The following is a 26,338-nucleotide window of genomic DNA, read 5'->3' on the forward strand; positions in this document are numbered from 1 at the left end:
ATTAAGTGCTTTCTAAGTGCTAGAGATAGAGATAGAAATGTGAGTCAGTCTCTGCTCAAATTCTAATCAGAAGAGACTAGACATGTAAATGCGCAGATGAGAAGGGCCAGGAGTTCTCAGAGTGTAACAGCAGGTCAGATGGCAGGACTCTGGGGACTGGAAGGCATATCAGAAGGGTGAATGGCAAGTCTCCAAGAGTCCTGTATAGCAAATCCCAGGAAGATAACAAGGAAGGGCTAGGATATGATTGGCTACCATCTAACCCGAAGGATTATAGCTGGTGACTCCCCACTCATCATTGTATCAGACCCAGGACAAAAGAGTAGGCATTACCCACCCCTCTTGGGCATCAAAAGTTCAAGGCCAATAGTATATGAACTGCTAGAAAGAATATAGGTTGTCAAGGCACATGGGAAACTCCGACACACATCAGGGATGGGGACCCTGCAGCATGAGACCCCGCACCACAGGGCAGGGACTGGGATTCCCGGGACCAACCCTGAAAGGTAGGTGCTATTATTTTTCCCCTTTTGCAGATGAGGAAACTAAAGCAGACAAAGGTTAAGAGACACACCCACAGTCATACAGCTAATAAATTAGTGTGGGAGGCAGGATTCAAATTTGGGGTCCTCTTGACTTGAGGTCCAGCGCTCATTTCCATCAGACTGACCAAGGTGGCAAAAGATGAAGATGACAAATGTCGGAGGAGCTGTGGGAAAACTGTGGATACATGAATGCATTATTGGAGGTATGAATTGGACCAACTCTTCTGGAAAACCATTTAAACCATACCCTAAAAGTCATGAAAATGAGCATTTTTTGAACCCATGAAACCACTACTAGACCTATACCCCCAAAGAGATCAAAGAAAGAAAAAAATGGTCCCTATACAATAAGATTTCTAGCATCCCTTTTTGAAATAGCAAAGAAACTGGAAACCAAGAGGCTGCCCATGAGATAGGGAATGACTGAACAAATCATCATAAAATATATTGTATCATTTATATTATTATATATAATGTACAATACAGTTATTTATATACATACACATATATACAGACACACACACATATATATATATATATATAAATTACATAGCATTAGGGTTCCTCTGACTGTTCTTTTGGTTTGTATGACTGTAGTCATTGAGTGTGTATGCTGATCATCTGCTTCCTTCTCTCTGCATCATTCATCCAAGTCTTCCCGAGTCCTTCTGAATTCCTCGTATTTTTCATTCCTTTCAGGTGCAACAATATTCATTATATTTGTTCATTTCCATTCTTTCTCCGCCCTGCTCTTTCAACAAGAATACAATTGACCTAAAGACCTATTGCTGCAGATTATTTGCAAGAATCCTTGTGGAGAGGAGTGTGGTAGGGCTTACGGTTATCACCTGCCTTCCCAAGGCTGGTACAAAGGTGAAAAAATCAAAACGTGTTCCCTTCTCAGGCAGCCTTCAGAAATCCTGGGGCCTTCATCGTCATGGGTCAGTCTGGTTCACCCCATTCCTGGCAATCTTCTACAGGTAAAAAAGTCACTCCTCCCTATCACTTCCTGGAGAGGGGGAGGCGGGGTTCTACTTTTTTTCCACCTTACAAAGTCAGAAGACTTCCCAAGAAGCTCGATTTTCAGGACCTCTCTGCAGTCACATCTTCTGGCTTTTCTCCAAGGCTAGTGGTCAGAGTCAGGCTGCTGAAGTCCAGCCAGTGCAGGTCACAGACAGCCTGGTGGCTTTGGAATTGAGCTACTAAGGTCAAAAGAACCATCCAGGAAATGCATGTTCTCTTGGACAAGCCACTCTAAAAGCATGTTTTTATCCCAGAAGCTGGGATAGACATTTTTCAAGGTCCTGAAACCACACTTGCTGAATTGCTAACACGTTTTAACCTCACCCACAAGATGGAAGAAGGTAAGTCACTTTTCTCTGCCTGTTACAAAGAGAGAAACAGACAAAAAGAGACAGACAGAGGGCTGCAGGAAGGCAAAGAGAAACAGAGAATGATGATTTCTGTGCAAGGAAAATTACTGATTAAAATCCATTATTCTGATGTTGTCTCATCAAAAAGCTCATCTATTGAAAATCTAGCATTTTATTTCTGGAAAACAAAGCAAATTAGTAGAAATGTTAGCCCTTTGGGTTTTTTCATTGTTCTATTCCTGTTTTTGTTTTTGCACCATAGTTATTTCAACATTCTTCCTGCCCCAGGCCCCAACCGTGGAACTTTTCCTTGTAACAAATATTATTTGGGGGAAATATGCTGGAACTGTGTTTGACAATATATGAGGCAATCTGCTCCCATAGACCTCCACCTCTCTCATAGGGAAGGGATGTGCTTCATCATATGTTCATAGCATCTGAGATTTAGAGCTGGAAGGTACCTTAGAAAGCCGAGTTTAATCTCTCTGATTTAACCGATTAATGAACTGAAGTCCAAGGAAGGGAAGTGACCAGGTCACACAGGCAGTAAATAGAATGTAGATGTGAGCCCAGGTCCTCTCTAACTCCAAATCCATTGCAGTCATCACATGTCTTATTCTCCTGCTCTGCTTTATTCCCCTTGCACCAGTTCATACAACCTCTCATGCTTCATCACGACAATATTATGTACATTCATCTGCCACCATTCTTATGGATGGGTTCTCACTTTGCATTCAGTCTTACTACCACACAAAAAAAGTTTCTGTCAGTCAGTCAACAAGCATTTATTAGACATTTAGTATGGGCTAGACTCTGTGTTAAGGTCTAGAGATACAAAGAAAGGCAAAAACATGGTCCCTACCTTCGAGGAGTTCACATTCAATGGAGGAGGATCAGAGACACTATGTAAGTAACCAAGCATATACAAGATATACATACTGTCAGTTCCAGTATAACGCTTGTTTTCAAAATGCAAATTTGTTCCAACACATTTGATATGTTGGAGAACAATTTCAAGATAACATAAATTTTGCATTTGCTTATGCACTATTTCATCTGCAAGAAACACTATGTCACCGCAGAAAACAAACTGAGCCAAGTAGGATTACACAAAGCACACATACACACATACCTCAAACATCTACCGCCTAGTTCGCCACGTGCGTTATCCTACAAGGTTGTACTTTTCCATTCTTTCACATTTGTGAACTTTTCTGTGCAGGAAAAATGAAAACCCTATTTAGCACCCAGCTAGGTGGTTCGGTGGATAAAGTACCAGGCCTCAAGTCAGGAAGACTCATCTCCCTCTATTCAAATCTGGCCTCAGATACTTACTAGTTGTGTGATCCTGGGCACGTCACTCAACCCTATTTGCCTCAGTTTCCTCATCTGTAGAATGAGTTGGAGAAGAAATGGCAAACCACTCCTGTGTCTTTGCCAAGAAAACCCCAAATGGGGTCATGAAAAGTCAGCCACGATTGAAACAACTGAACAGAAACAACACCAATGGAATATTCACACTGACCAATAATCCCATTCTCCCTCCTTTTGGCTGGCCCACTTTGTTTTCTCAATCACATATTTCCTCAATAATATCCCTATTTCCACTTCTGCAAAATGGGGAAAATAATGCTTGCAATACCTAATTTATCTCCTCACAGTGCTTCTGCAAGGAAAAATGTTTTACAAGCTGTTAATACTTTAGAAATGCCAGTGATTGTTGTTGGTTTAATTATAAATGAAGGTTTGCTAACACTGAAAAAGCATTTTGGTAAGTCCAGGTGTCTGATGGTCTATGCACCCTCCCCTTCCTAATTGTGCAACTTTAGATAAAGTACTTGTTCTGGGTGCCTCAGTTTCCCTTTCTGTAAAATAATAATTGTTGAGCCACTAGGGTGGAAGAAGGTAGGGAAAAGAACAGGTACATGCTGGGCGTTCATGGATATGAGCCAGAAAGGATATTAGATATTATCCGGTATCTCCTCCTCGTTTTGTAAATAGAGAAACTGTGACACATTGATTGACTCCCTAATTAGCCCCCCCCCCCCCAGCTCAGAAATCCTGTGATGATTCTTCCCAGTCTCTCAGATTCTTTTTTCTTCTCCATTCATCCCCTCATTGTTATGAGTGGTCATTCCTTTTTTTTGCCCCGTTTTCCTTTTTATTGCTCCCATCTCTGGCTCATTTTCCTCACTTGCCAGTTCATGGGGCTGGGCCCATGAAGTTTTTAAGTTTTAAATCCTCAGACTCCTTGGCTCCACGCCCATTCTACTCTACAATGAGGTTATCCTTTACCTCTGGGTTTAGCCCAGCACCACAAGGTGGGTGGGTAGGTGTGGTTTCCCTTGTAAACAGGACCACATCCTGCTACACCTTTTCATTTCCTTTTAACTCTTCAAAAGCGAGATTTGAATGCAGAAGACTTTTTTCTTCCATTTTTCTTTGTCGTTTTTTAAAATAAAGGTCTTTGTAGGGTTTTCTTCAAGATTTTCAAGGCTGGCCACTCCCCTTCCTCTCCCAACATTTTTGTCCAGATGAAGTGAAGTGAAAATAAAAATCAACGGTCCCAACCCTAGTCTCGTACTTCAAACATAGTAAGCCCTTAAGAAATTACTTTTTATCTGATTCCTAACAAGGATTCTGGAGCTAGAGCGGGCAAGAACCATCATCTAGCTCAACATGTTTATTTTAAAAGTGAGGAAACTGAGGCCCAGAGAAGTGGACGTAATGGAATGAGGAGTGCCTCTAAAAAGACAGAGACTTACGTTGCGTGCCCAGGTTAGGACTGGTGACAACTGATACAACATTGGGAATAAAGCAAAAAAGTAAAGTTTGATTTAGATTTAGTCAAGCCAGACCCAGGCTTGGTTTCCAGAGCCTGCATTAATCACATCCGTGTTTGCCTCAGACAATACTAGTGATAAAAATGAAGAGGGAAGAACATGGATGCTTGGCTCTTGGGGGATAGGAGATTTAATGCTTTTGGCCAGTATCTTTACTTTTTTTCTCTCAGAATCTAAACGCGAGAAACCAGAAGGAGTCAGCTCGAGAAAATCCCCCTTTAACTTATTCATGAACCAGCTACAGGGGAAAAAATCCTCTGAGAAACAGGGGAAGTCCCAGAGCTCCTTGGTCAGCAGATTGTTCAAGGGGTCTAGACTCAACCCTCCCAAAACTGACCGTCCAAAGGAGAAGAGTGAGCTGGAAACCACCGACTCTCAACCTGATAAGGAGGTGGAGACTGAGGCCGGGACTGAAACCAAAATTGAGACCATCTCAGAGACACCAGCCACCTCAGAAACAGGTAACCTCTAACTAACTTTGCATTGTTTTTTAATGACAACTTAATTCTGAAAAATGTGAAAGGTTGTACTAAGGGGCCATCTTATAACTGTGGAAGGTTTTTCTTGTATCCTGTTGGAATTTGTTCTTTACAACAGAGGTCCTTAACCCACCCATGGCAGTGCCTGGTGAAGTCTATGGATCCCGCATCTAAATAATATTTTTAAATAACTGAAGGAAATGCTCAATTTCACTTAGAAGATTGCAAAAATAAAGCTATATTTTTTCCTATTTAAGATTACAGATCCTTTGCAATCTATCCATAAGCCCAGACTATGGACCCTGGGTTAAGAACCCTTGATTTAAAAGAAGGCAGCCTGGTAATCAGTGAAATTATCTTCCATTTTTGGCAATTGAAAAGAGTTAATGCCATCTTGGGTTGCATTACAGGAGGCATAGCTCCCAGGAATTAGGAGGTGAAGTTCCCATTGAACTTTGCCATGGTCAGATCACATCTGGAGTTTTGTGTTAAGTTTGGGGCAGAACATTGGTGAAAACTTGGAGGGAATCAGGACAAGGGCAATCAGGATGGTGAGGGAGCCATATTGGGATCATATTGGGAAGCAACTGGAGATGTTTAGCCTAGAGAAAGTCACCCAGAGAGAGAATGTAAAGGGAGAAATGAGAAGAGGCCCAGGACAGAACCTGGGAAACACCCACAGACTGGGGGCAAGATATGACTGGTGAACTAGTAAAGGAGTCTGAGAAGGATTGGTTAGACAGAAGAAGAGAACCAGAAGAGACTAGCATCACAAAACCCCAGAAAGGAGAGAGTGTATTAGAGGAAAAAGTGGTTAACTGTGTCAAGTGGTGATAATAATAATAATAATAATAATAATAATAATGATAATAATAATAATAATAATAAAGGGGAGGAGGAAGAAGAAGAAGGTTGAGGAAGAGGAGAAGAAGGAGGAGGAAGAAGTAACATATATATACTATATATCACTTTAAGGTTTGTGAAGTACTGTTCATATACTACTTCATTTGATCCTCACAGCAGCCCTGTGAGGTGGTTGTTATTATTATCCCCATTTTACAGATGAAGAGACGAAGGCTCAAAGATGTTAGGTGACTTTTCCAGGGTCATAGCTATCATGTTTGAGGCAGGATTCAAACTCATGACTTTCAAAATTGGTTGAAAAACTTAAAGGCTAAGAAAATAGCATCAGATTTAGCCATCAAGAGATCACTGGTAACTTTGGAGACAGCAATTTAATTGAGTGAAGTTAGAAGTCAGATTGCAAAGGGTTGAATGGTGAGTGAGAAGAGGCAATACAGACAGCTTTTTGTAGGTTTTAGGCTGAGAAAGGGAGAAGAGATATGGTATGATTGCTTGAGTAGATGGTAAGGTCTAATGACAAGCTTTTTAACAATATTTTATTTTTTCCAATTTTTAACATTCATTTTTTATAAAATTTTGAGTTCCAAATTCTCTCTCTTCCTTCCTTCCCCCCTCCTTAAGACAGTATGCAATTTGATATAGGTTACGTATGTGCAATTATGTAAAACATATTTCCATGTTAGTCATGTTGTGAAAGAAGAAACAAAACAAAAGGGATAAAAGCAATGAAAAAATAAAGAAAGTGAAAATAGTGTGCTTCGATCTGCACTCAGACTCCATTGGTTCTTTCTCAGGATAGGGATAGAATTTTCCATCATGAGTCCTTTGGAATTGTCTTGGATCATTGTATTGCTGAGAAGAGCTAAGTCAATCAGAATCACGGCACAATGTTGCTGTTACTGTGTTGCTATTAATGTTCTCCTAGTTCTGCTCACTTCACTTTGCATCAGTTCATGGAAGTCTTTTCAGGTTTTTAATGAAGGTTTTTTTAAAAGATGAGGAAAGACCTGGACATTTTTTGAAGGAGGTAGGGAAAGAAACCCTAGTTAGGGAGAGGTTGAAGATTTGAGAGCAGTGGGATGTTTGGGGAAGTCACCTGCTGGAGAAGATGGGGGAGAGGGGATTAAGGGAGCATAGACAGGGGTTAGCCTTGGCAAGGGGAAGGGCCATATAGTTGTCAAAGACTGAGGTAAAGGAAAGAATGAGGGCTGACCCTCCTCTAGTGTGTCTGGGGAAAGAGATGTAGTGGGAGGCGGGGGGAAGTGGTCAGTGCTGCGGCCTGGCTGTGGAAAGCATGTTTGTTCTGATGATAAGACCATTATAACTAAATCAACACTAACTTCTAGATGGCACCATATCTTAATTTTAGGGTAAGTAGCCAGGAAGAAATAACTAACCTTCTGAGTCCTGGTCTTACAGATGTAAATACAAATAACAACTGGAAATATCACAGAAGTGCTGGTGAAATGTGAAGAACTCTAGGAGCTAAAATCTATATTTCAAGGAGAATATATAAAACATTTCTTTTTTTTGAGTCAATAGTATTTGTTCAGATAAATACAAAAAGTAGGTGGAGGGATGGTAGCTATATATACCTACCAAGCCAGATACCATATAAAGTAGCTACAGATATTTATTTAATATAGTAATACTTAATATAATGAAATTTTAATAAAATAAATATTCACAAGAATTATGACTTTAAATACACAAAATAAATGTAATAATAATTGTTGTTGTTGTTATTGTCCAGCCTTGTCCAACTGTCTGTGACCCCATGTGGGGTTTTCTTGGCAAAAATAATGGAATGGTTCTCCATTTCCTTCTCCAGCTCAGGAGTTGTGCCATAGGGCAGTTGGTTTGTGAGTCATAGATTAAGAGATGGAAGGGACTTCAGATAGTATCTAGTTCATTCTACTCATTTTTTTTTAAAGATTAGCGAACTGAGACCCAGATAGGTTAAGTGAATTTTCTAAGGTCACACAGGTAGCAGAGTCAAGATTTGAACCCAGGTCCTTTGATTTTGTGCATTTGCACTAGTTGTCTTCCATGCCTCCTCTTCTCCATTTCCTGGCTTCAAGTCTCCGCTAAAATCTCATTTTTTTGTAAGAATCCTTTTCCAATGTAGTGCTTTCCCTCTGAAGTCACCTCTGATGTGTCTGTTATATGTCTGGTTTGTACATAGTTGTTTTCATGTTTTCTCCCCCATTAGACTGTGAGTGCCTTAAAGATGGTCGTTTGCCTTTCTTGGCTTTATCAGTGCTTAGCCAGTGCCTGGCACACAGCAGGAGCTTTGACACCAAGTTTGGCACCCTTTCCTCTCTACTATTCTGTCTCTCAGATGATGTTGGTCAGTCTGAGCCATCTACAAACTTAGGAACAGGTGCCAGGATTATTCAGCTGGTTCCTAAACTTACTTATGATGTTTTATAGAAATTGGAGAAGTGATTATTGTGTAGCCAGGGGATGCTGGCACGTAACATGTGCTTTGGAGAGAATTATAATGTATATTATCATGTGTTAAATAAGTTATGATTTGTCATATTGTATGCTACTATATCACCCATGACATCATTGGTCCTCTTTGAAAACAAGCCATAACACAGTTATCATGCCTCTCTACATATAGCATATCCATATGCTTATATCTAGCAGATGTATGTACATAGTGCATTATATATGTTACTTTGTCACTACTATGATAATATGCAATGTTATATATATATATATATGTTACTACTAATGTATGCTGAGAATTATTTATTGCACAAGCAATGCTTTGGTCTAACTATCTATATGTTTTTTATCATATTCTAAATATTCCACTGCCACAAGAGCTCCTGTTTACTGCATGCCCTTATAATATGATTAATGGAAAAAATTACCAGCAACTATATTATATATTCATTTTGACACCTATCAGGATACTGATGATGTTATGTTGTAGATGTTTAAATGCAGCCCCATGCAATTTTCCAAAACTGCAAACTATTTATTTGGGTAAAAATTTTAAAGAGAAGAGAGAAAGATTAGGAGGTACTGGAGTAGTGGTGGTACAAGGTAGGATAAAAGGTTACTTAGCCTTTTCAATCTTTTCCAACTAATGAAGTCCTGGTAATTTGCATAGAATGAAGGATAATGATAGGTGGAAATCAAAAGTAATTTCCTTACCATAATTTAACTCAGCATCTTTCCTATTTTAGAAAAAAGAGCCATGGGGAGATTTTCTCCCATTATGATTTGCAATAAGGAATGACAACTAAAATGGTCTTCTGACAATAAGTCAAATAAAAGTTGAACTGTATGAGTAAGAAGGAAAAGTAGGCAAGAACAGAATTCATAGAGTAGATATGATCTTAGCTTGGGCATGTGCTACCTTCTGGTGCAATCTGAGGGGAAGAGATTCTTAGTTATCAGCTGCAAGGGCTGCAGCTTTCCCCTGTCACAGAGAGGCTTACTAAGCATGACATTCCCATTGAATGGTAGACAGAGTATTAAACATCCCTGGACATAACTGGAGACCTGATAGAGTAAAGATGCCCAACAGAGTGCAGTGTTTAGGGATATTCATTTAGGAGCAGTCATAGCAGACAACAGTGCTACAACATTGGTGGTTCTGCAGCACTGGATAAATGAGTTGCCCCTGTACCTGGGTGTCCTGGACACACACATTCCCTATGTATGTATGTTCTGTGTGCGATGCTTTACATGTTCCCCTTTCCTATTGAAAAGACAATTTGTGGGAGGGTAAGCAACAGAGGAAGCCGTTCTGTTGTTACTTTTTTTCCCACTATTATTCTATTTCATTAAATGCCTTTGCTTTTGAACATAATGTGTCTTCTAGCTTTCTAGTTACATGTAAGTTCATTGATAGGGGCTTTTGAGCTATGATTTAGAGAGGATTCTGCTAGCAAAGTAACTAGAACTTAGGTTAGCTTTCTGAGCATCTTCAAGTGAAAGGGATCCAAGATGCTACAAATGCAAAGCAGTGTGCAAACTTTAGAGTACAATTGTTATTGGTATTACCCTCGTACCTTACACAGCGTCGTGTACAACATGAGGCTGTGGTGTCCGATGGAGTGAAGGAATGAATCTAAACACAACTCCCTCTTTATTTTTATGCCACAGTAGAGTCTCAGTCACTTGGTACAGAAACAGATTTAGAATCTAATACAGTTAAGATGGAACGGTTCCTGCAGAGGCTGGGAAAGAAGTCCCACAGCAGAAGCATTGATCTAAACAACTGTGGACTGACATCAATGGACGCTGCTGAGCTCGGTGGGTACAGACAAGATAAATGGATTGAGAGCCTGGGGACTACAGAGAAGCGGCAAAACCCCTCAGAGCCTAAGCTTCTCCGTCTCTAAAATGAAAATAATAATAATAATTGTATTATTATCACATATCACACGTCATATGTTATATATTTATTCTAGATTCAAAGAGTTTGCATTGAGTTTATAGGACAGCCTCCTTTGGTCCCTGTTTCCTCTTGGTGGTATCATCCAATTCTTAATTGCGTCTTGCTCCATAGACAACATCTGTCATTGCAGATTAAATGAGTCCTCAGAACACACCGATAAACTAGAGCCCCGCCTCAGTCCCAGAAGGTGTGCCATGTGTGGCTTTTTAATTACCCAGGGAGTAAAAAGTCGCATTATCAGCAAGAAACATCTGCTTGGCCTAAATCTGAAGTGGGGTGGGAAGAGAGATGACCTTGGTTTCTCACTCCAAGAATCATTCGTTTAACTAAACTCTGTGTCTATCCTGACGTGGAAATACCGCGCATGTAGTATCTACAAATAAAAAAGAACACGTCTAGGTTTTGTTTTGGGGAGAGGGGGTTGTTGTTGTTGTTATTGTTATTGTTGTTTTACCAAAGTGTCATGTCACTGCAAAGGAAAAGGAGACTTTAGCAGGAGGCCACCATCACCAGCCAAGACACCCCTTGTCATTGTATCTGTATGACCTGGGTAGACTTGGGCAAGTCATCTTCCCTTTTGGGGCCTCACTTTGCTCATCTGGGAGAGAGATCCCTTCACGGTCTCATACAAGTATGACCACCAGTAGTCCCATAGAAAAGAAATTTTAAAATTTAAATATTACAAACTCATATATTACAGCTGGAACGAACTTACTTCAACCTATTCATTTTACAGATGTGGAAGCCAAGGTCCAGAGAGGGGAAGCAATTTGGTTAAGTTTATACTATTAATTAGAGGCCAATTTAGGGCTGGAATTCAGGTCTCCCAACTTCTAGGTTCTTTCTGCTACATTACAATTTTTCTCTGCCACTGTGGCATGTGAGTCATTGTTCCTGTTGAAGGAATGACATTGTTTTAGCCTTTTTATTTTATTTGGAATTATGGGGGTGCTTTTTGTTATTTATATCCATTATTTACTAATATAATCACCATCTACCTTCCCACCCTCATTCATTGAGGCCTTCTTTGCAACAAAAAAGAATTGCACAAAAGTAACTTAAAGTAACTTTAAAAGGGACATAAGAGATGAGGAAAGGGATGAATTCAGAGAAACATAGGAAGATTTATATGAGCTGACTCAGAGTAAAGTGATCAAAACCAGAACTACAGGGTTTACAATAACAATATTGTTGTAAGGAAAAACAACTTTGAAAGAACGACCATGACCCTAGAAGACCAATGATGAATCATGCTACCCACCTTTTGCCAGGGAAGTCACGGACTACAGGTACAGAATGAGACCTACGTTTTCAGACATCCAGTGTATGGACATGTTTTGATTGGCTATACTTTTTTGTTACAAGGAAGGGCTTGGGGAGCAAAGGATAGTTATATGGAGGAGTGAAAGTGACAAAAAAAAAACCACAACTGATAAAACATTTTAAAAATACACAGAAGAGGGACAGCTAGATGGCGCAGTGGATAGAGCTGTGGCCTTGGAGTCAGGAGGACCTGAATTCAAATCCAACTTCAGACACTTGACACTTGGTAACTGTGGGACCCTGAGCAAGTCACTTAACCCCAATTGCCTCACCAAAAAGCAAAAACAGGAAAACAAACAAATAAGAATTATTCATTTAACCAAACTCTATATCTATCGTGACATGGAAATAATGAGTATGTAAAGAGAACACAGTTAGCTTTTTTTTTTTGTAGCCAGGGGGTGGGGGGGGAGAAGAATATTTGTGAACAAGAAAACCAATTATTCCCCGTGTCAGCAGCAGCCCTATCCACCCTGTAGGCTACTCAAGATTTTCCTTAAAAGTTATTGAAGCCATCCTTGGGATATAATTGACTTGGGGACGTAGGCTTGGGTCCTTGATGGGACTTCCGTTCCATACAGCAGGCCCAGACGACAGCACTCTCTGTGGCACGGTCCCTCATCCCCTCAAACTCTTCTTCCGATCAATTGCTTCTCTTTGTCTCAGCTCTTCCTCTTCCTTCCTCTTCAGGGAGGTGGGAGGGAAGGAGCTCTTTAAATTTGTGTGTGGACAACAAAAGCACTGAAGACATCTAAGGTTTGTTGTCGTTCAGTCGCTTTCAATCGTGTCTGACCTTCATGCCCTCATTTGAGATTTTCTTGACAGATATACTGGAATGGTTTGCAATTTCCTTCTCCAGTTCACTTTACAGATGAGGAAACAGGGTTAAGTGACTTGCCCAGGGTCACACAGCTAGTAAGGGTCAGAAGCCACATTTGAACTCAGGAAGGTGAGACTTCCTGACCCCAGTCCCAGAGCTCTAACCATTGAGATACCTAGCTGCCTCAATACCTAAAGTAACTGAATTTAGAAGCGCTCACTCCAGCCCTTTCTCCACAAGGACTACTATAGGTTCAGTTTTCTTTTGTTCAGAATTCATTGGATCTTACTTTGCCTTTGGGAAATTATAAAAAATATGAATCAACAAAATCTCTTTTCCATCTAGCTCCAGTCTTCATGTTCAGAATGTTCTTGGCAGTTATGAAAATCTCTCTCTCCCTGGATATATTACCACTCACATGCCTCTCTGTCAACTATATTTAAACCTGAAGGGTACACAAAAATCAGTACTGTAACGGACCATCTTAGACAAACAGGTTTCTTTTAAAGTAAGTGGCAAAATAGAAAGCAAGCAAAGTCTTAGTGAACAAGAAATGGTAAAGTACATTCATCTCTCCCTAAAGAGAGAATAAGAAGGAGAAGAGGCAAAGTATGGAAATACAGAATTCATTGAATTCTGTGTCTGTCTCCTAGCCCTCTGCATGGCTCTATCCAGCCTAAGCTCAGCCCAAATAACAGTCCTTTTGTGGCAGTTACAACGCCCTTCTCTCCTTACTTCCCAGATTGTCCCAACTAAAGCTGCTGGTTTGAGGAGGTGGTGACGCTGGGCGTTAGGCAGTCCCTGCTTTCTCACACCATCTTCCCACTGCTTCTCTCTCCAATACTCCAATACAACTCCAATACTCCAATACTCTCCTCCACAGTGCACTTGCTTACTTCTCACCTCTCCTCATCCTTTAGGACAAAAGAGACTGTCTTTTCAGACATGGCTCCTTTAATTCTAGAATCAGAGAACACTGGGGCTTTCTGTTCTGATTCACTACCATCATCTTTATTCATTCCAAATCCTTGGACAAAGGGGTCCTACATTTATATATGACAATGTCACGTTTGTTGATATTTGCCAAATTCCTAACTTTTTAAAATAATTTTTTAAAACCCAACTAAAAAAGTGACCAAATATGATAACATCATAGGCGACTGGCCCGTGAATACAACCACATTTGAAATATTCCTCACTCATAGTCTTTCACCTGTATACTTAGAGAAGGACAAATATATTTCAACATCTGTTCTCTGGGACCAAAATGGGTCATTGCATTTTATTGAATTTTTAGTGTTGTTTTCATTTACATTATTGCAGTCACTGTGTATCTAGGTTTTGCTTTCTTCACTGTGCATATACATCTTTTGGAGGGACATTATATTATGTTTATTTACTCAAGGAATTAAATCCAGAACTGTTTGTACTGCAGGAAATAAAAGCCCACCCCACCCTTCTTTTCTTTACCTTACATTGCTAAATATGCAAAAAAAAAAAAAAAGTCAGTGAGCAATGCACAAGAAATCTTTTTAAAAACATTTTTATCTTTTATTTTTATATCACCTTCACTTCCCAGTGCATCCCCGTCCATCTTATCTACAATAACCCCTTATCAGAAAGAATAAAAAAAAGAATGAAAGAAAGGCAGTTCAGTAACAATAACAAGGTCAATCTAGCCCAGCAGATGTACATAGTTGAGCAGTTACTGTCGAGTGATACCCATGAATTTGATGTACATGTCTGTTGTCTTGTTTCTTCCTAGGTGCTTTACTGCCTCTTCTCCCAGACCTAGAAGAATTAGATGTTTCCTGGAATGACTTCATAGCTGGAGCTCTCAAGCCAGTCATACTGCAAATTCATCATATCAGCAAGTTAAAGATCCTCCGACTGAGTAACTGTAGGCTCACAACCGATGATGTCTTAGCATTGGGTATGATGCTGTTTGCTTGAGAGAGGAAACATGGAGAATTCTCAGTTAGGGACGGGGCAACCTGCAATCACAGAGCTCTAACGTCTGTACAAACATCCCAAGACATGACTAGGAAAACATTTAGAATGTCCACCATGCTTTTATCAGAATTTTTCTCCCTAATGGTAACAACAAAAATAATGGATTGAAATCAAGGAAAAGTTTATTAAGCACCTACTTATCAGACAAGACAATGTTTGGAGCACTGGAGAAGAATCAACACTAAAAATGACAGGGTCTGTGCCTTCAAAGAGCTTGCATTCTAATTGGGAATAGATGAAAGAAACACAAAGAACTATAACACACATTTGAAGATGATGGCTGTGTAGGACAAGAACCAACAAGGTGTTAGGGCTGAGGGGGAATCAAGGCAATTTTCATAAAAAAAGGTGGCATCTGAGCAAGGCATCCAGCTCGATTCAATTCAACAAATACCTACTCTGTGCCAAGCATTGAGCTAGGTGTTGGGGATACAAAGACAAAAATGAAACCATCCTTTCCCTCAGGGAGCTTACATTCTCTTGGTGGCTTACAATGTCAATACAGATAAGTAAATACAAAGTATAAAAGAGGACAAGATGGTATCTGCTATTTTCTTTATTTAGGGAATTCCCAAAAGAGGAAATTCCCTCTGCCGACCAACTGGCACACTCTCTACAATTTAGAGTCTTGAGAGAATTGGCTGAAAAGTTAAGTGACTTGCCCAGGGCCACTCAGTCAGGATGTAGTATTCATGTTCTCATTTTCTTCTTCAAAGAGAGAAGAGGTGTTAGAAGTTGAATGCAGGTCTTTCTAGTTTTAAGACTAGCTATATATCTATATTGCCTCCAAACAAGTATATACAAAGTATTTTTAAGAGGTAATAATAATAGCAATAAATAAAATAATAATAAATAGCTAGCATTTATATAGTGCCTACTATGTGCCAGATAGAGAGTACATTGGCCCCACCAGTATACCAGTGGTTTAATTCCCAATGCCTTCTCTTTGAATTCATCTATAAAGAAGGAGTTAATAAGGAAAAGGAAGAATAGAAAATGCCTTGCGTACGAAGTGGTACTTGGGAAGGGAGAGCTTCTAAGTGACAGAATTAAAGAGAAAAGTTCATGACATTCATGGGAACTCACCTATTTATTGCCACAGTCAAGAGATGGAACCTTGATAACAAAACACAGTGAGTGGGCCACTTTAATTGGAACACAATACACAAAGGATAAGATGGAATAAGGAAGGGAGTGATTTTAGCAAACAGAGCCGGGGATCAGGAATACTTTTGGTTTAAGGGAGAGCTTAACCAAAACTCAACAGAAGTGGGAAAGCACAGGATAATTAGGGGAATGATGAGGTGCACAGTTTGGTTATTGTGTGGAATATATGAAGGGAAACTTGAAAAAGCAGGCTGCGGCCAAACTGTGAAGAGTTTCGGAAGCCAACTAAGGAATCTGGACTTTATTTGGTAGACGATAGAGCACCACTGAAGGTTTTTTAGTAGGAAAGTCCCACGATCAGTTATGGATTAGAATGATTAATATGGAAGAGGTGTGTAGGTTGATTGGCGAGGGGAGAAACTGAAGGCAATGAGACACCAGTTGGAAGGCTTTTACATTCAATCCAGTGAGCCATGATGAAGTCTTGACCTAGACCCATAGGACTGAAAAATGGGGAGGTAGGATTTAGAAACTAACTGAATGTGAGGACCGAGGGAGAAACCGGAAAGAGAAAAGAGAGGACCCTTTCCACTTCACCCGCTCTTTTGGAGGCACCAGACCCTCAATGCCCCTTGGTTGTACCCATATAATTTGGAACTTGGTTCTGTCTGCCTTCCTCTGGTGAGGCCCTATGCTTCAGACCTATCCTATTTACTCTTCTCCCTGTCAAAAACGTAACTGTCCTATATTCTCCAGAGCCCTTGTGGGCTCGTAGATTTAGAATTCCTTTGCTGAACTGACCTCTGCTCATCAAGGAAAAGTATTTGCCTGCCTGTTTGCTCCCTCTGCTCTTACCTCTCTGCCCCAACCCTGGCAGCTGAGAAGTCCTTTTTTAAGACTATTTGGCCTCCAAGTTTCTTCATCTCTTGGGGTCTCATTTTACCTATTTACTAAATGAAGAGGTTGGACTAATTATTTTGAAAATTCCTTCCAGTTTTAACGTTCTTTGATTTGGTTGCCAGTGAAATTCCATGTAAGTTTCTTTGGTGCATTAGAAAACCCAGTCAAGGTTTGGACTCAAATGTTACTGTTTAAAGGTTAAACTTGTACTTGTTTCTTTTTTTTCCTTGATGGAGTTTGAGATAAGAATTATGCTCATGTAACTGAAAAATCAATAATGGTCCCAGAGAATAGATAATGAAATATGCCTCCTTCCTCTCAGAAGTGGGAGATTACTTGGGCAGGATGTAGCATACGTTGCCAGGAAAGGTCACTAGTCAGTTGATTTTGCTTACCTGTTTTACAAGGAGATAGAGATAATATGATGCGATCCAAAAAAAAAAATGCATTAACCAATTTGATTCCCCCCCCCAAAAGAGTCATACTCATGCCCCACATGGATTATACCACTAATTTCCACGAACCCAATCTTTTGTCCCTCTAATTTCCTGGAAGCTATCATGATAGCCTCTTATGAATCTTCAAAAATCACCAAGACAGCAAGAAGCAATCTTGCCCTACGCCAGTTTGCAATCAACATTTAATAGGACTCATTTTAGGAATATAGTTTCAACTACTTAATTATACGTCTTCCCTAATGATGCTGTTAATAATTGACTTTATGGAAAAAGAGCTAAATGATGAGTGAAAATGGCTTTTCGATGCAGTGGAAAAAAGCCTGGAATCAGAGTCTGAAGAACTGGGTTTGGGTCCAAGTTCTGTCAATTACTGTCTGTGTGAACTTAGGCAAGTCATTTAGCCTTTCAGGGCTTTACTTTCCTCATCTGTAAAATGGGGATAAGATAATTGTGAGGATATAAGACATATCTTTGTAATAATAAATACATATAAATATAAAGAAAGACTATTTGGCCTCTCACCCACCCAGGCCTAGGAATCCCTTTCTGTCCCATTGCCTTTTCCATAGTCCTATTCCCCCAGCTGGGCCAGGAGCATTCTAAGCACCCTGTCTAGACTTTCCCCCAACCGTTACACTGTATTGCCTTCAGGCTACTCATTTCTAGTATTCTGTTGCCCTGTCTCTATTGGCTCAGATAAGCATGGCATCCACAGAGTCAAAATGGGTTAAATCTCTCTGTGGGCCAACAAAATGTCCTGTCTCACTTCTGCTCTTGGTAACTCAAAGAAGTACCCCCAGCCGAGTGACTTCTTTTCCCTTTCCCCGCCAAGTTGTGTAGAGTACTGAGCTGACCTGGAGTCATGCCTAGTTCCTTACAGGAGAAGCCCTTACAACCACCCCAGACCTAGAAGAACTCAACTTATCCTGGAACAATAATGTGGGAGGTAAACTGGCCAAGATCCTCCAGGGAATCCAAGAGGGGAGCAAAATCCAAATCCTAGAGCTGATGGACTGTGACCTCACAGCAGAAGATGCAGCATCTGTAGGTAAGTGGCATTTGGGAAAGGCCAGCCAAAAGCAAAATGGTGGGAGAGCTCCCAGGATTAGGGAGCTCATCAAAAGGAATTCAGCAGGCTTTTGTCTCTCCTCCCTGAATTTAAAAATATAATTAGCTTCTTATTACTGCTTTATTTAAATTAATTTCATAATCAATATTTTTTCCTTTTTTTTATCCAGGTCAGGTGCTACCCCAGATGCAGAATCTTGAAGTGTTTGATCTTTCCATAAATAGAAATATTGGCTATAGCCTAATTAGTATTGTGCAGGGGCTGAAAAATACCCCACGCTTGAAAGTATTAAAGTTACATACCTGTGGATTAACTCAAGACAGCATCCAGGTTTTAGGTGAGTCAAAATGGCTGAATTGTTTTTCCTTTTATTCAAAATCTTTGGAATAAGTCATGACCTTTGAGGTCCCAGCAATTGTTTTCAGATCTCAGATTTCTCCCTAAAGTCTGTGGCATGGGTTATGTCCCATGTGAGGAATATACTCCTTTCTCACCTCCACTTGTCACACCTGGAGATAAGCCTCTCAGACCTTAGTGAGGCTGGTTCTTGGACAAGAGACATGCAGACCATCACTGGGTCCAGACTTCCCAAACCTGCCAGAGTTCATGCTCCAAGGTCATAGCTTTCAGCAGTCAATAAGCATTTATTAAAAGTCTGCTGTCCAGTCAGAAGCCCAGAGTGACTTCCACACCAGGGTGAGGAATCCCAAGATTTTAGTGAAAGCCTTGCAAGTAGTGACTCAGGGGGACAGAGAGAGAGAGCCTTGGAGACCAGAAGTACTGGGTTCAGGTGTCACCTCTGACACATATGGGCCAGGAGATGCTGGGCAAGGACTGAAACTCTCAGGGCTTTAGGCAATTCTCTAGGACTCTGAGCTGTGGAGAAGATGCCAACCCGCACTGGGAGAGGGAGGTTTTTATCTGTGAGGCCTGGCCTTATCCCTGTCATGTAACACAACTAGTAAATATTTGGGAGATTAGGTCAATGTCCAGGCGAACGATGTTATCCTCATTATTAAAGGAGCCAAAGGCATTGAGCCTCTCCTATTTCACCGTTGCTTTCAAAAACATTATGTTCAACAGTATTATGTAATAATCATAGCTAACATTTATACAGCACCTACTGTGTGCCAGGCACTGTGCTAGTGCTTTACAAATATCTCATTTAATCCTCACAACAACCCTGGAAGGTAGGTGCTATTATTATCTTCATTTTACAGTTGAGGAAACTGAGGCAAAGAGAGGTTTACTGACTTGCCCAGGGTCACCCAGCTAGTAAAGGTCTGAGGCTGGATTTGAACTCAGGCCTTCCCAACTCTATGCCTTCCACTTTTTATTTGGCTCTCTTGAATCCTGTAACTAACCCAAACCTCCCCCAAGGATCAGGGTTTATTCTCTGATTTTAGGTTTGCTCAAGCTGCCAGGGAGGGACACAATCTGGGGAGCAGGGGATGCCACTTAGCTATAGAGAGGCAATCCGTCATCACCACAGAGAACTGACCTCAGAGCCTGAAGTCCAAGGAGGGCTTCTACCCATATGGACTGTGTGACCCTGGGCATGACATTCAATGTCTCAGTGCCCCACACACTCTCTAAGGCCATAAGTGGCAGAGCAGTGACCAACCTGCATTGGGAGAAACGGCTCCTTATCAGGAGCTCCCGATACCGCTGAAAGAAATCATTGTCCAATATTGTTATTCAGTAACGGGAGGGATGGTGTCGATTCTGGCCCCCCCAAAAGTGTGTGGGCGTATGGGGCGTGTTCCTTGTCTTTTTGTCGTTCAGTCATTTCGGTTGTGTCTGACCCTCCGTGACCCCATTTGGGCTTTTCTTGGCAAAGATACTGGAGTGGGTTGTCATTTCCTTCTCTAGATCATTTTACAGATCAGGAAACTGAAGCAAGCAGGGTTAAGTGACTTGACCAGGGTCACACAGCTAGTAAATATCTGAGGCCAGATTTGAACTCAGGTCAAAAGCAAGAGGTTCCCCCCTACTCTCCTGCCACGAGGAACAAAGTATACTTTTTCATTTTCTAGCCATCTGCAGGATGTCAGAAAGGGATTCTTGCTTTCTTGGCAGGTGTTGCTTTTGAACATCTGCCCGAGTTAAGGACATTGGACCTGTCCGGCAACAAGGAGGTGGGAGGAGGCTTTAAAGATTCCGCCGCCCACTTGGCTCATTTGAAGCTTCTCCACGTTTTGGACCTTCACCAGTGTTCCTTATCAGAAGATGACGTAGCATCTCTGGGTAAGAGCTGAGGAGGAGCTCCATAAATGAGGACCACTGACCACTGACCACTGACCACACAATTTCATTTCTACATTGGAACTTACTCCTCCCTCTGCCCTGAGTCATGGCAGCAATCCGGGCATGCGGGGTGGGCCCCCAAATTAAGCAGGAGCCACCGGGATCCTGAGGCAACAGTATTTACTGTGGGGGTGTCTCAGATCGAGATAGGTTTGAATCCTGTTCTGCTATTGACTGCCTGTGTGACCTTGCACACTTCACCTCCCCTCAATGTCCTTATCTGTAAGATGAGGTAGATGAAAATGCTGGTTAGAAAATTCCATCTAGTTTTAAATCCTACAGGAGGGAAGTTTGTCTTTGGTGTACCCAACCTTCTTTTTCTTTGCTTTGTCTCTACAGGCATTCTCTCTCCCCACTCAGTCTACCCTTCTTTCTTTTCTTCTTCCTCTAACAGAATAGTAATAATAACAATAAATAGCTATCATTTATGAAATATTATATAAATGATTATGCTTTAAGGTTTGCAAAGCACTTTACAAATATTATCTCATTTGATCCTCACAACAACCCTAGGACATAGGTGCTATATTATTATCCCTACTTTACAGATGAGGAAACTGAGGCAGACAGAGGTTAAGTGACTTGCCCAGGATCACAAAACTAGTAAGTGTCTGAGGCTGGATTTGAACTCAGGTCTTCCTGACTTCAAGTCTAATGCTCTTTTTAGAGGAGCAGGGCGAGTGAGAATTGTGTGTTTATTTTCTCAAAGAAACCTATTTTTCCAACCCGATGGCCAAACAGAAATCAGAGAAGGTGTGCACATGAGGATAGATAGAGATTCAAGGTACACAAAGCACTTTTTTTTTTTTGTTTTGGTGAGGCAATCAGGGTTAAGTGACTTGCCCAAGGTCACACAGCTAGTTAAGTGTCAAGTGTCTGAGATGAGATTTGAACTCAGGTCCTTCTGACTCCAAGGCTGGAGCTTTATCTACTGCGCTACCTACTACACAATGGTGCAGTGGATAGAGAACTGGGGTTTGGAGTCAGGAAGAGCTGAGTTCAAACCTGACTTCAGACATTTATTAGTTGTGTGATCCTGGGCAAGTCACTTAACCTCAGAGGTTTGCCTCACTTTCCTCAACTGTAAAATGGGGATAATAATAGCACCTACCTCCCAGGATTATTGCAAGGATCAAATGAGACAGTATTTGTAAAGAGCCTGGTACATTGTAGGTGCTTAATAAATGCATGTTCCCTTTCCCTTTTCCCCTCCATTATGCCTCAGTATCATAAGATGATAATTTCAGATTTGGAACCAACCTAAGAAACCAACAGATTGGAACCCTTATTTAACTGGCAAGGCAATTGAGTCCCACACTGGTTAAGAGACTTACAGGGTCATGGATTTAGAAATGGAAGGGGTCTTGGAGGCCACTGAATCAAAACTCATTTTACTAATTAGGAAACCAAGGTGCAGAATGAGAACCTTGGTGACTTGGCCAGGATCATAACTAGAAGTGTCTATAGATAAAGAAAGATCATCAGAGATGTGTTCTCATTTTATTCTTCAAAAAGGATGATTTTTAAAAGATAGGGGAGCTCGATTCTCAGCAGTATTCTGAGAATTTGATCCTACGTATCTACCTCTCTCTGCACCATCACTAATGAACAGCCCTCTTGTTGGATGAAAGGTTGTTGGAAATTAAGAATTATCTTAATCCCGTTACATTTGGAGGAGATTAAAAGAAATAAAACTCATCTTCCCAATGCACAGGACAGAGTTAATGGTGCTTTCTTGGATCTGATCCTTCGGGAGGGCTTTAAAGAATATCCATCCTTAGGGCAGTAATAGACCTCCATGCTCACCTCCAGCCCACTCATGAGTGTGTCGCTCTGTGATATCTTAAAAGCCCAGGTCATCCCTTTACTCTCCAGTCTTCAGGAGCTGGATCTATCGGCCAACAAGAAAGTGGGCGGCTCTTCAGAGAATCTCCTTAGCAGACTGCGGTTTTTACCAGAATTGTCAACTTTAGTCATCACTGGCTGCTCGTTAGGAAAGGAAGCATTCACAGCTTTTGGTAAGGGAATTCTCCCAGCACTGCACAGAGTTTGCCTTACAGAGATGCCTAGGGGAGGGAATCTAACTTTTTTGTTCATAAGCAGTATCACATTGAAAATGGATACTTCCCTGCTCCTACCATGGCATTCCCCTCCTGCCACCATCCTCCCTCCTCCCCACATTCTCCTGGGAAAGTGGGGGTTGGCTATGCCACAGGTATTGAGGCTGCATTCTCTGAGGAAGGAAACACTCTTTTCCTGGTGCAATTGTACCTGACTGGGTCAACTGCCTTCTATATTTCCTCCTTGCTCCCACCCCACCCATTGACCGAAAAAGAGGACTAAGGAAAATAAATCCTGGGAGAGGAGATATTTGAAACTTATACTGATATTTTCCTAATATTTCTAAATCAAAATAAATAACCTTGAATTGGGGCAAATATTTGCAGAAGAGGGAAAACAAGAGATTAAACAGCTACGTTAACCTGTTGGATCACAGCACATTTCTTGAACTCAAGCTCCATTTGGTGTTTTCTCCAAGAAAACAGAAGCTGTTCATGTTTACCTTTTCAGCTGAAGCCTCCATGTATCTTCCTGCCCTGAAGATACTTGACCTTTCTTGGAATAAGTATGTTGGAGGAAACCTAAATCTGCTTTTGCAAACTCTGAAGCTTTCGGCTGCCCTCCAAGTGCTAAGACTGAGAAGCTGCTCCCTGGTTGCTGAAGATATGGCTCTCCTGGGTATGCATTTGCCCGTGACAATGAAGTCCTGGCGCCTAGAACCTGCATTCCAATATGGTGGAAAATATGTGGGAAAATACTGAGTCAAAGGCCTCAGGTGTAATACCTTATTGTCCATGTGACCTTAGATAAGTCCCTCAATTCTCCTTATCAGTAAAAGGGAGGGTTTATGCTAAAATACTTTTAAAGTCACTTCTAGCTCAAAAACTGAGACAGTTTGTGTTTGCATCAGAACATGTCTGATATCGGTGCTGTGTACATGCAGGGAAATAGTAGAGTCAGGGAGGGGCTGGCAGGGAAATGGGTGATGTTCCCAGGCTACCTGGTTTCTGTCCTGTTACCAAATTATTTTTATAAAGGTGAATCTGTTTAAAATGAGCAGCAAAGGCAGCCTTGAAGGAGAAGGCATACCACAACAAAGCAATAACAGTCTGAGGGGGTATGTGAAAAGAATAAAGAGGTTGGGGTCAAAGATAATTGACTCTATCTCCTCCCATCTTTACTCTGTAGATGTATATATGTGGTCATTTAGAAGGGGGCAGCAATTTGAGTGTAGGAATTCAGGATGAGGGTTGCCAGTCCTACTTTATAGCCTTCAGTATGGCTAAGTGAAAGTACAGGATAATCTCTGTGGTTCTTCCATAGGACCCAGGGAGCATTGGTAGGCGCTTAATCACTTCAACCCAAATATAAAGCAGTCCTGGAGGAGGTCAACTTTCCACTGACAGCTTCTGTGCTACTCCTGCCATCTGCTGCTTATTTGTTAAATTATAGCTAAGTGGCTTCTTCCCCGAAGGAGTTTATAGCTCTTTTGTCAGCTCCTTTCAAAGCCTCAGGGCTACTTGAGCTCTTTTATGAGTCAGACCCACAGCCCCATACAGTCAGCACAGTAAAAATCCCTCAAGTCTGTGTTTTTGATTCCTTTGTTTCTCCCTCAGCAGGAACTCTGCCAGGCCAGCTTGGGGTTGTGATGATAAATTCCTTTTAATTCCTCTCTTGCCCCTGAATGCATGCAGATCACCCTAGAATTTCCCCTAATCACCCTGGAAGGGTAGAGTGGATCTGAACATCTTTATCTTGCATTCCTATAGCTATATCCAAATTGCTGCTCTCACCACCTCTAACCCCTTACAAGCACTGATTTCCAGGCTATAAGATCAGGAAAGAAGGAAGGAAACAATTTTGTTGCAAAAATACCTTCATATCCCCAAAATGAAGGTATAATCTAAGAAGGAACTACTGCATAATTCTTACTCACTACTAGGTCGCCTGTGCCTGGCACGTTTCCCTCATCTTCACTTTCTACTGAAAATCCCTCGTTTCCTTGAAAGCTCAACTGAAGAGCTACCTTTGACACAAAGCCTTTCCTACTCTACCCCATCTCCAGCTGCTAGTGCCTGCCTTGCAAATCATTTTGCATTTTTGTAAGGATTTTGTATACACACACACACACACACACACACACACACATACGTATATATGTTGTTGTTCAGTCATTTTTCAGTGATGTCTGGCTCTTTATGACCCATTTGGGGTTTTCTTGTCAGAGAAGCTAGAATGGTTTGCCGTTTCCTTCTCTAGCTCATTTTACAGATAAGGAAACTGAGGCACACAGGGTGAAGTGCCTTGCCCAGGGTCACACAGTGAAGAAGTGTCTGAGGTGATATTTGAACTCAGGAAGATAAATTTTCCTGACTCCAAGCACTGCACTCTATCCACTGTGCCACCTACCTGATACACATACCCATATGTTATCATGTAAACTTCCTATTATGCCCCCAAAATTATTAAACTGTGTGTGCGCATTGACCCAGCAATACCAATACTAGGCCTATACCCCCAAATAGACCAAAAGAAGAAGAAAGGACTCATACATACAAAAATCTTTATAGCAGCTTTTTTATGGAGCAAAGTACTGGGAACTAAGAGAGTACCCATTAATCAGGGAATGACTGAAAAAAAATTATGGCACATATATGTAATTGAATACTATTTATTGTGTTATAAGAAATGATGATAGGAGTGGTTCCAGAGAATTCTGAGCAGACTCCTATGAATTGCTGTAGAGTGAAGTGAGACAAAGCCAAAAGAACAATTTATATAATAATATTGTAAAGAGAAACAGCTTTGAAAGATTTAAGAACTGTAATTAATGTAATGACCAGCCATGATCCCAGAGGACTGATGGGGAAGCATGCTACTTGCCTCCTGACACAGAGGAGAGAGACTTAGCACACAGAATGAGACACAGTCAATTGGAGAATTTATTTTTCTTGACTACACATATTTGTTAAAAGGATCTTGCTTTAATTTTATTTTTTCCCCAACGGGAGATAAGGAGGTAGGAGGGAGAGAAATACATTTTTTTTTAATTAAAAAAAGAAAATTGGGAAGAAAAAAAAAAAAGAAAAAGGATGTATGTTCCTTGAGGGTAGCGACTTAGCAACACGCACAGAACCTGACATAGAGTAGAGACAGGGACCCATGATTTCATTGGTATAGACAATTCTCAGAGGAGGAAATTCCCTCTCCCAAAGCGAGTTGGCACATCCCAACTCAGAGCTGTAGAGTTTCCTAGGACCCTGGGAGATGAAGAGACTTGCCCAGTGTCATAATTTACATGGTCAGAGGCTAGACTTGACCCCACGTCTTCCTGATGCCCCACTACCCCTCCCCCAAGTTCACAGTGCTTTTTGTTTGTTTTTTTCAGCATCTGTTATACAAACCGGTCATCTTACCAAACTGCAGCAGCTGGATCTGAGCTACAATGACAGCATTTCAGAGGAAGGCTGGGCTACGTTTACTCAAAACGTGCCACTCTTGAAGGAACTGACCGAGTTGGACATCAGCCTTCGGCCGGCCAACTTTCGGGAGTGCGGACTGTGGTTTGGACGCTTGCTAAGTGGTTTAACCAAAATGCCCATGCTCTCCGAGCTCGGAATCCAAAGATGGAGGATCCCAGGGCCTCAGCAGGAAGACCTGGAGTATTTCAACCACTATCACAAAAGGAGCATCCACTTTGACTACGGTGGATTCCAGTGACATCTGTTAACCCAGGGCTAAAAAAAAAAAAAA

General features: G+C 41.2%; 1 protein-coding gene across 5 annotated transcripts; it reads left to right on the top strand.

The window, feature by feature from the left end:
- Positions 1 to 1,619: 1,619 nt before the first annotated feature.
- On the top strand, positions 1,620 to 26,338 carry LRRC31 (leucine rich repeat containing 31). 5 transcript variants are annotated; one of them, XM_027875712.1, is made up of 10 exons: positions 1,620 to 1,909; positions 4,932 to 5,222; positions 10,233 to 10,382; positions 14,436 to 14,603; positions 18,029 to 18,196; positions 18,387 to 18,554; positions 20,297 to 20,464; positions 22,375 to 22,542; positions 23,096 to 23,263; positions 25,974 to 26,338. In XM_027875712.1, exons 1-10 carry the CDS (start codon positions 1,900 to 1,902, stop codon positions 26,303 to 26,305), a joined length of 1,791 nt encoding a protein of 596 aa, XP_027731513.1. In that variant the 5' UTR covers positions 1,620 to 1,899; the 3' UTR covers positions 26,306 to 26,338. The 5 variants fall into 5 exon arrangements, with proteins under 5 accessions (XP_027731513.1, XP_027731511.1, XP_027731512.1 ...); XM_027875710.1 differs by lacking the exon at positions 1,620 to 1,909 and adding an exon at positions 4,505 to 4,696; XM_027875711.1 differs by lacking the exon at positions 1,620 to 1,909 and adding an exon at positions 4,505 to 4,696 and having other exon boundaries at positions 10,236 to 10,382.

Source organism: Vombatus ursinus, unplaced genomic scaffold (genome assembly GCF_900497805.2).
Source record: "Vombatus ursinus unplaced genomic scaffold, bare-nosed wombat genome assembly UNPS02014810.1, whole genome shotgun sequence".
NCBI classification, from domain to species: Eukaryota; Metazoa; Chordata; class Mammalia; order Diprotodontia; family Vombatidae; genus Vombatus; species Vombatus ursinus.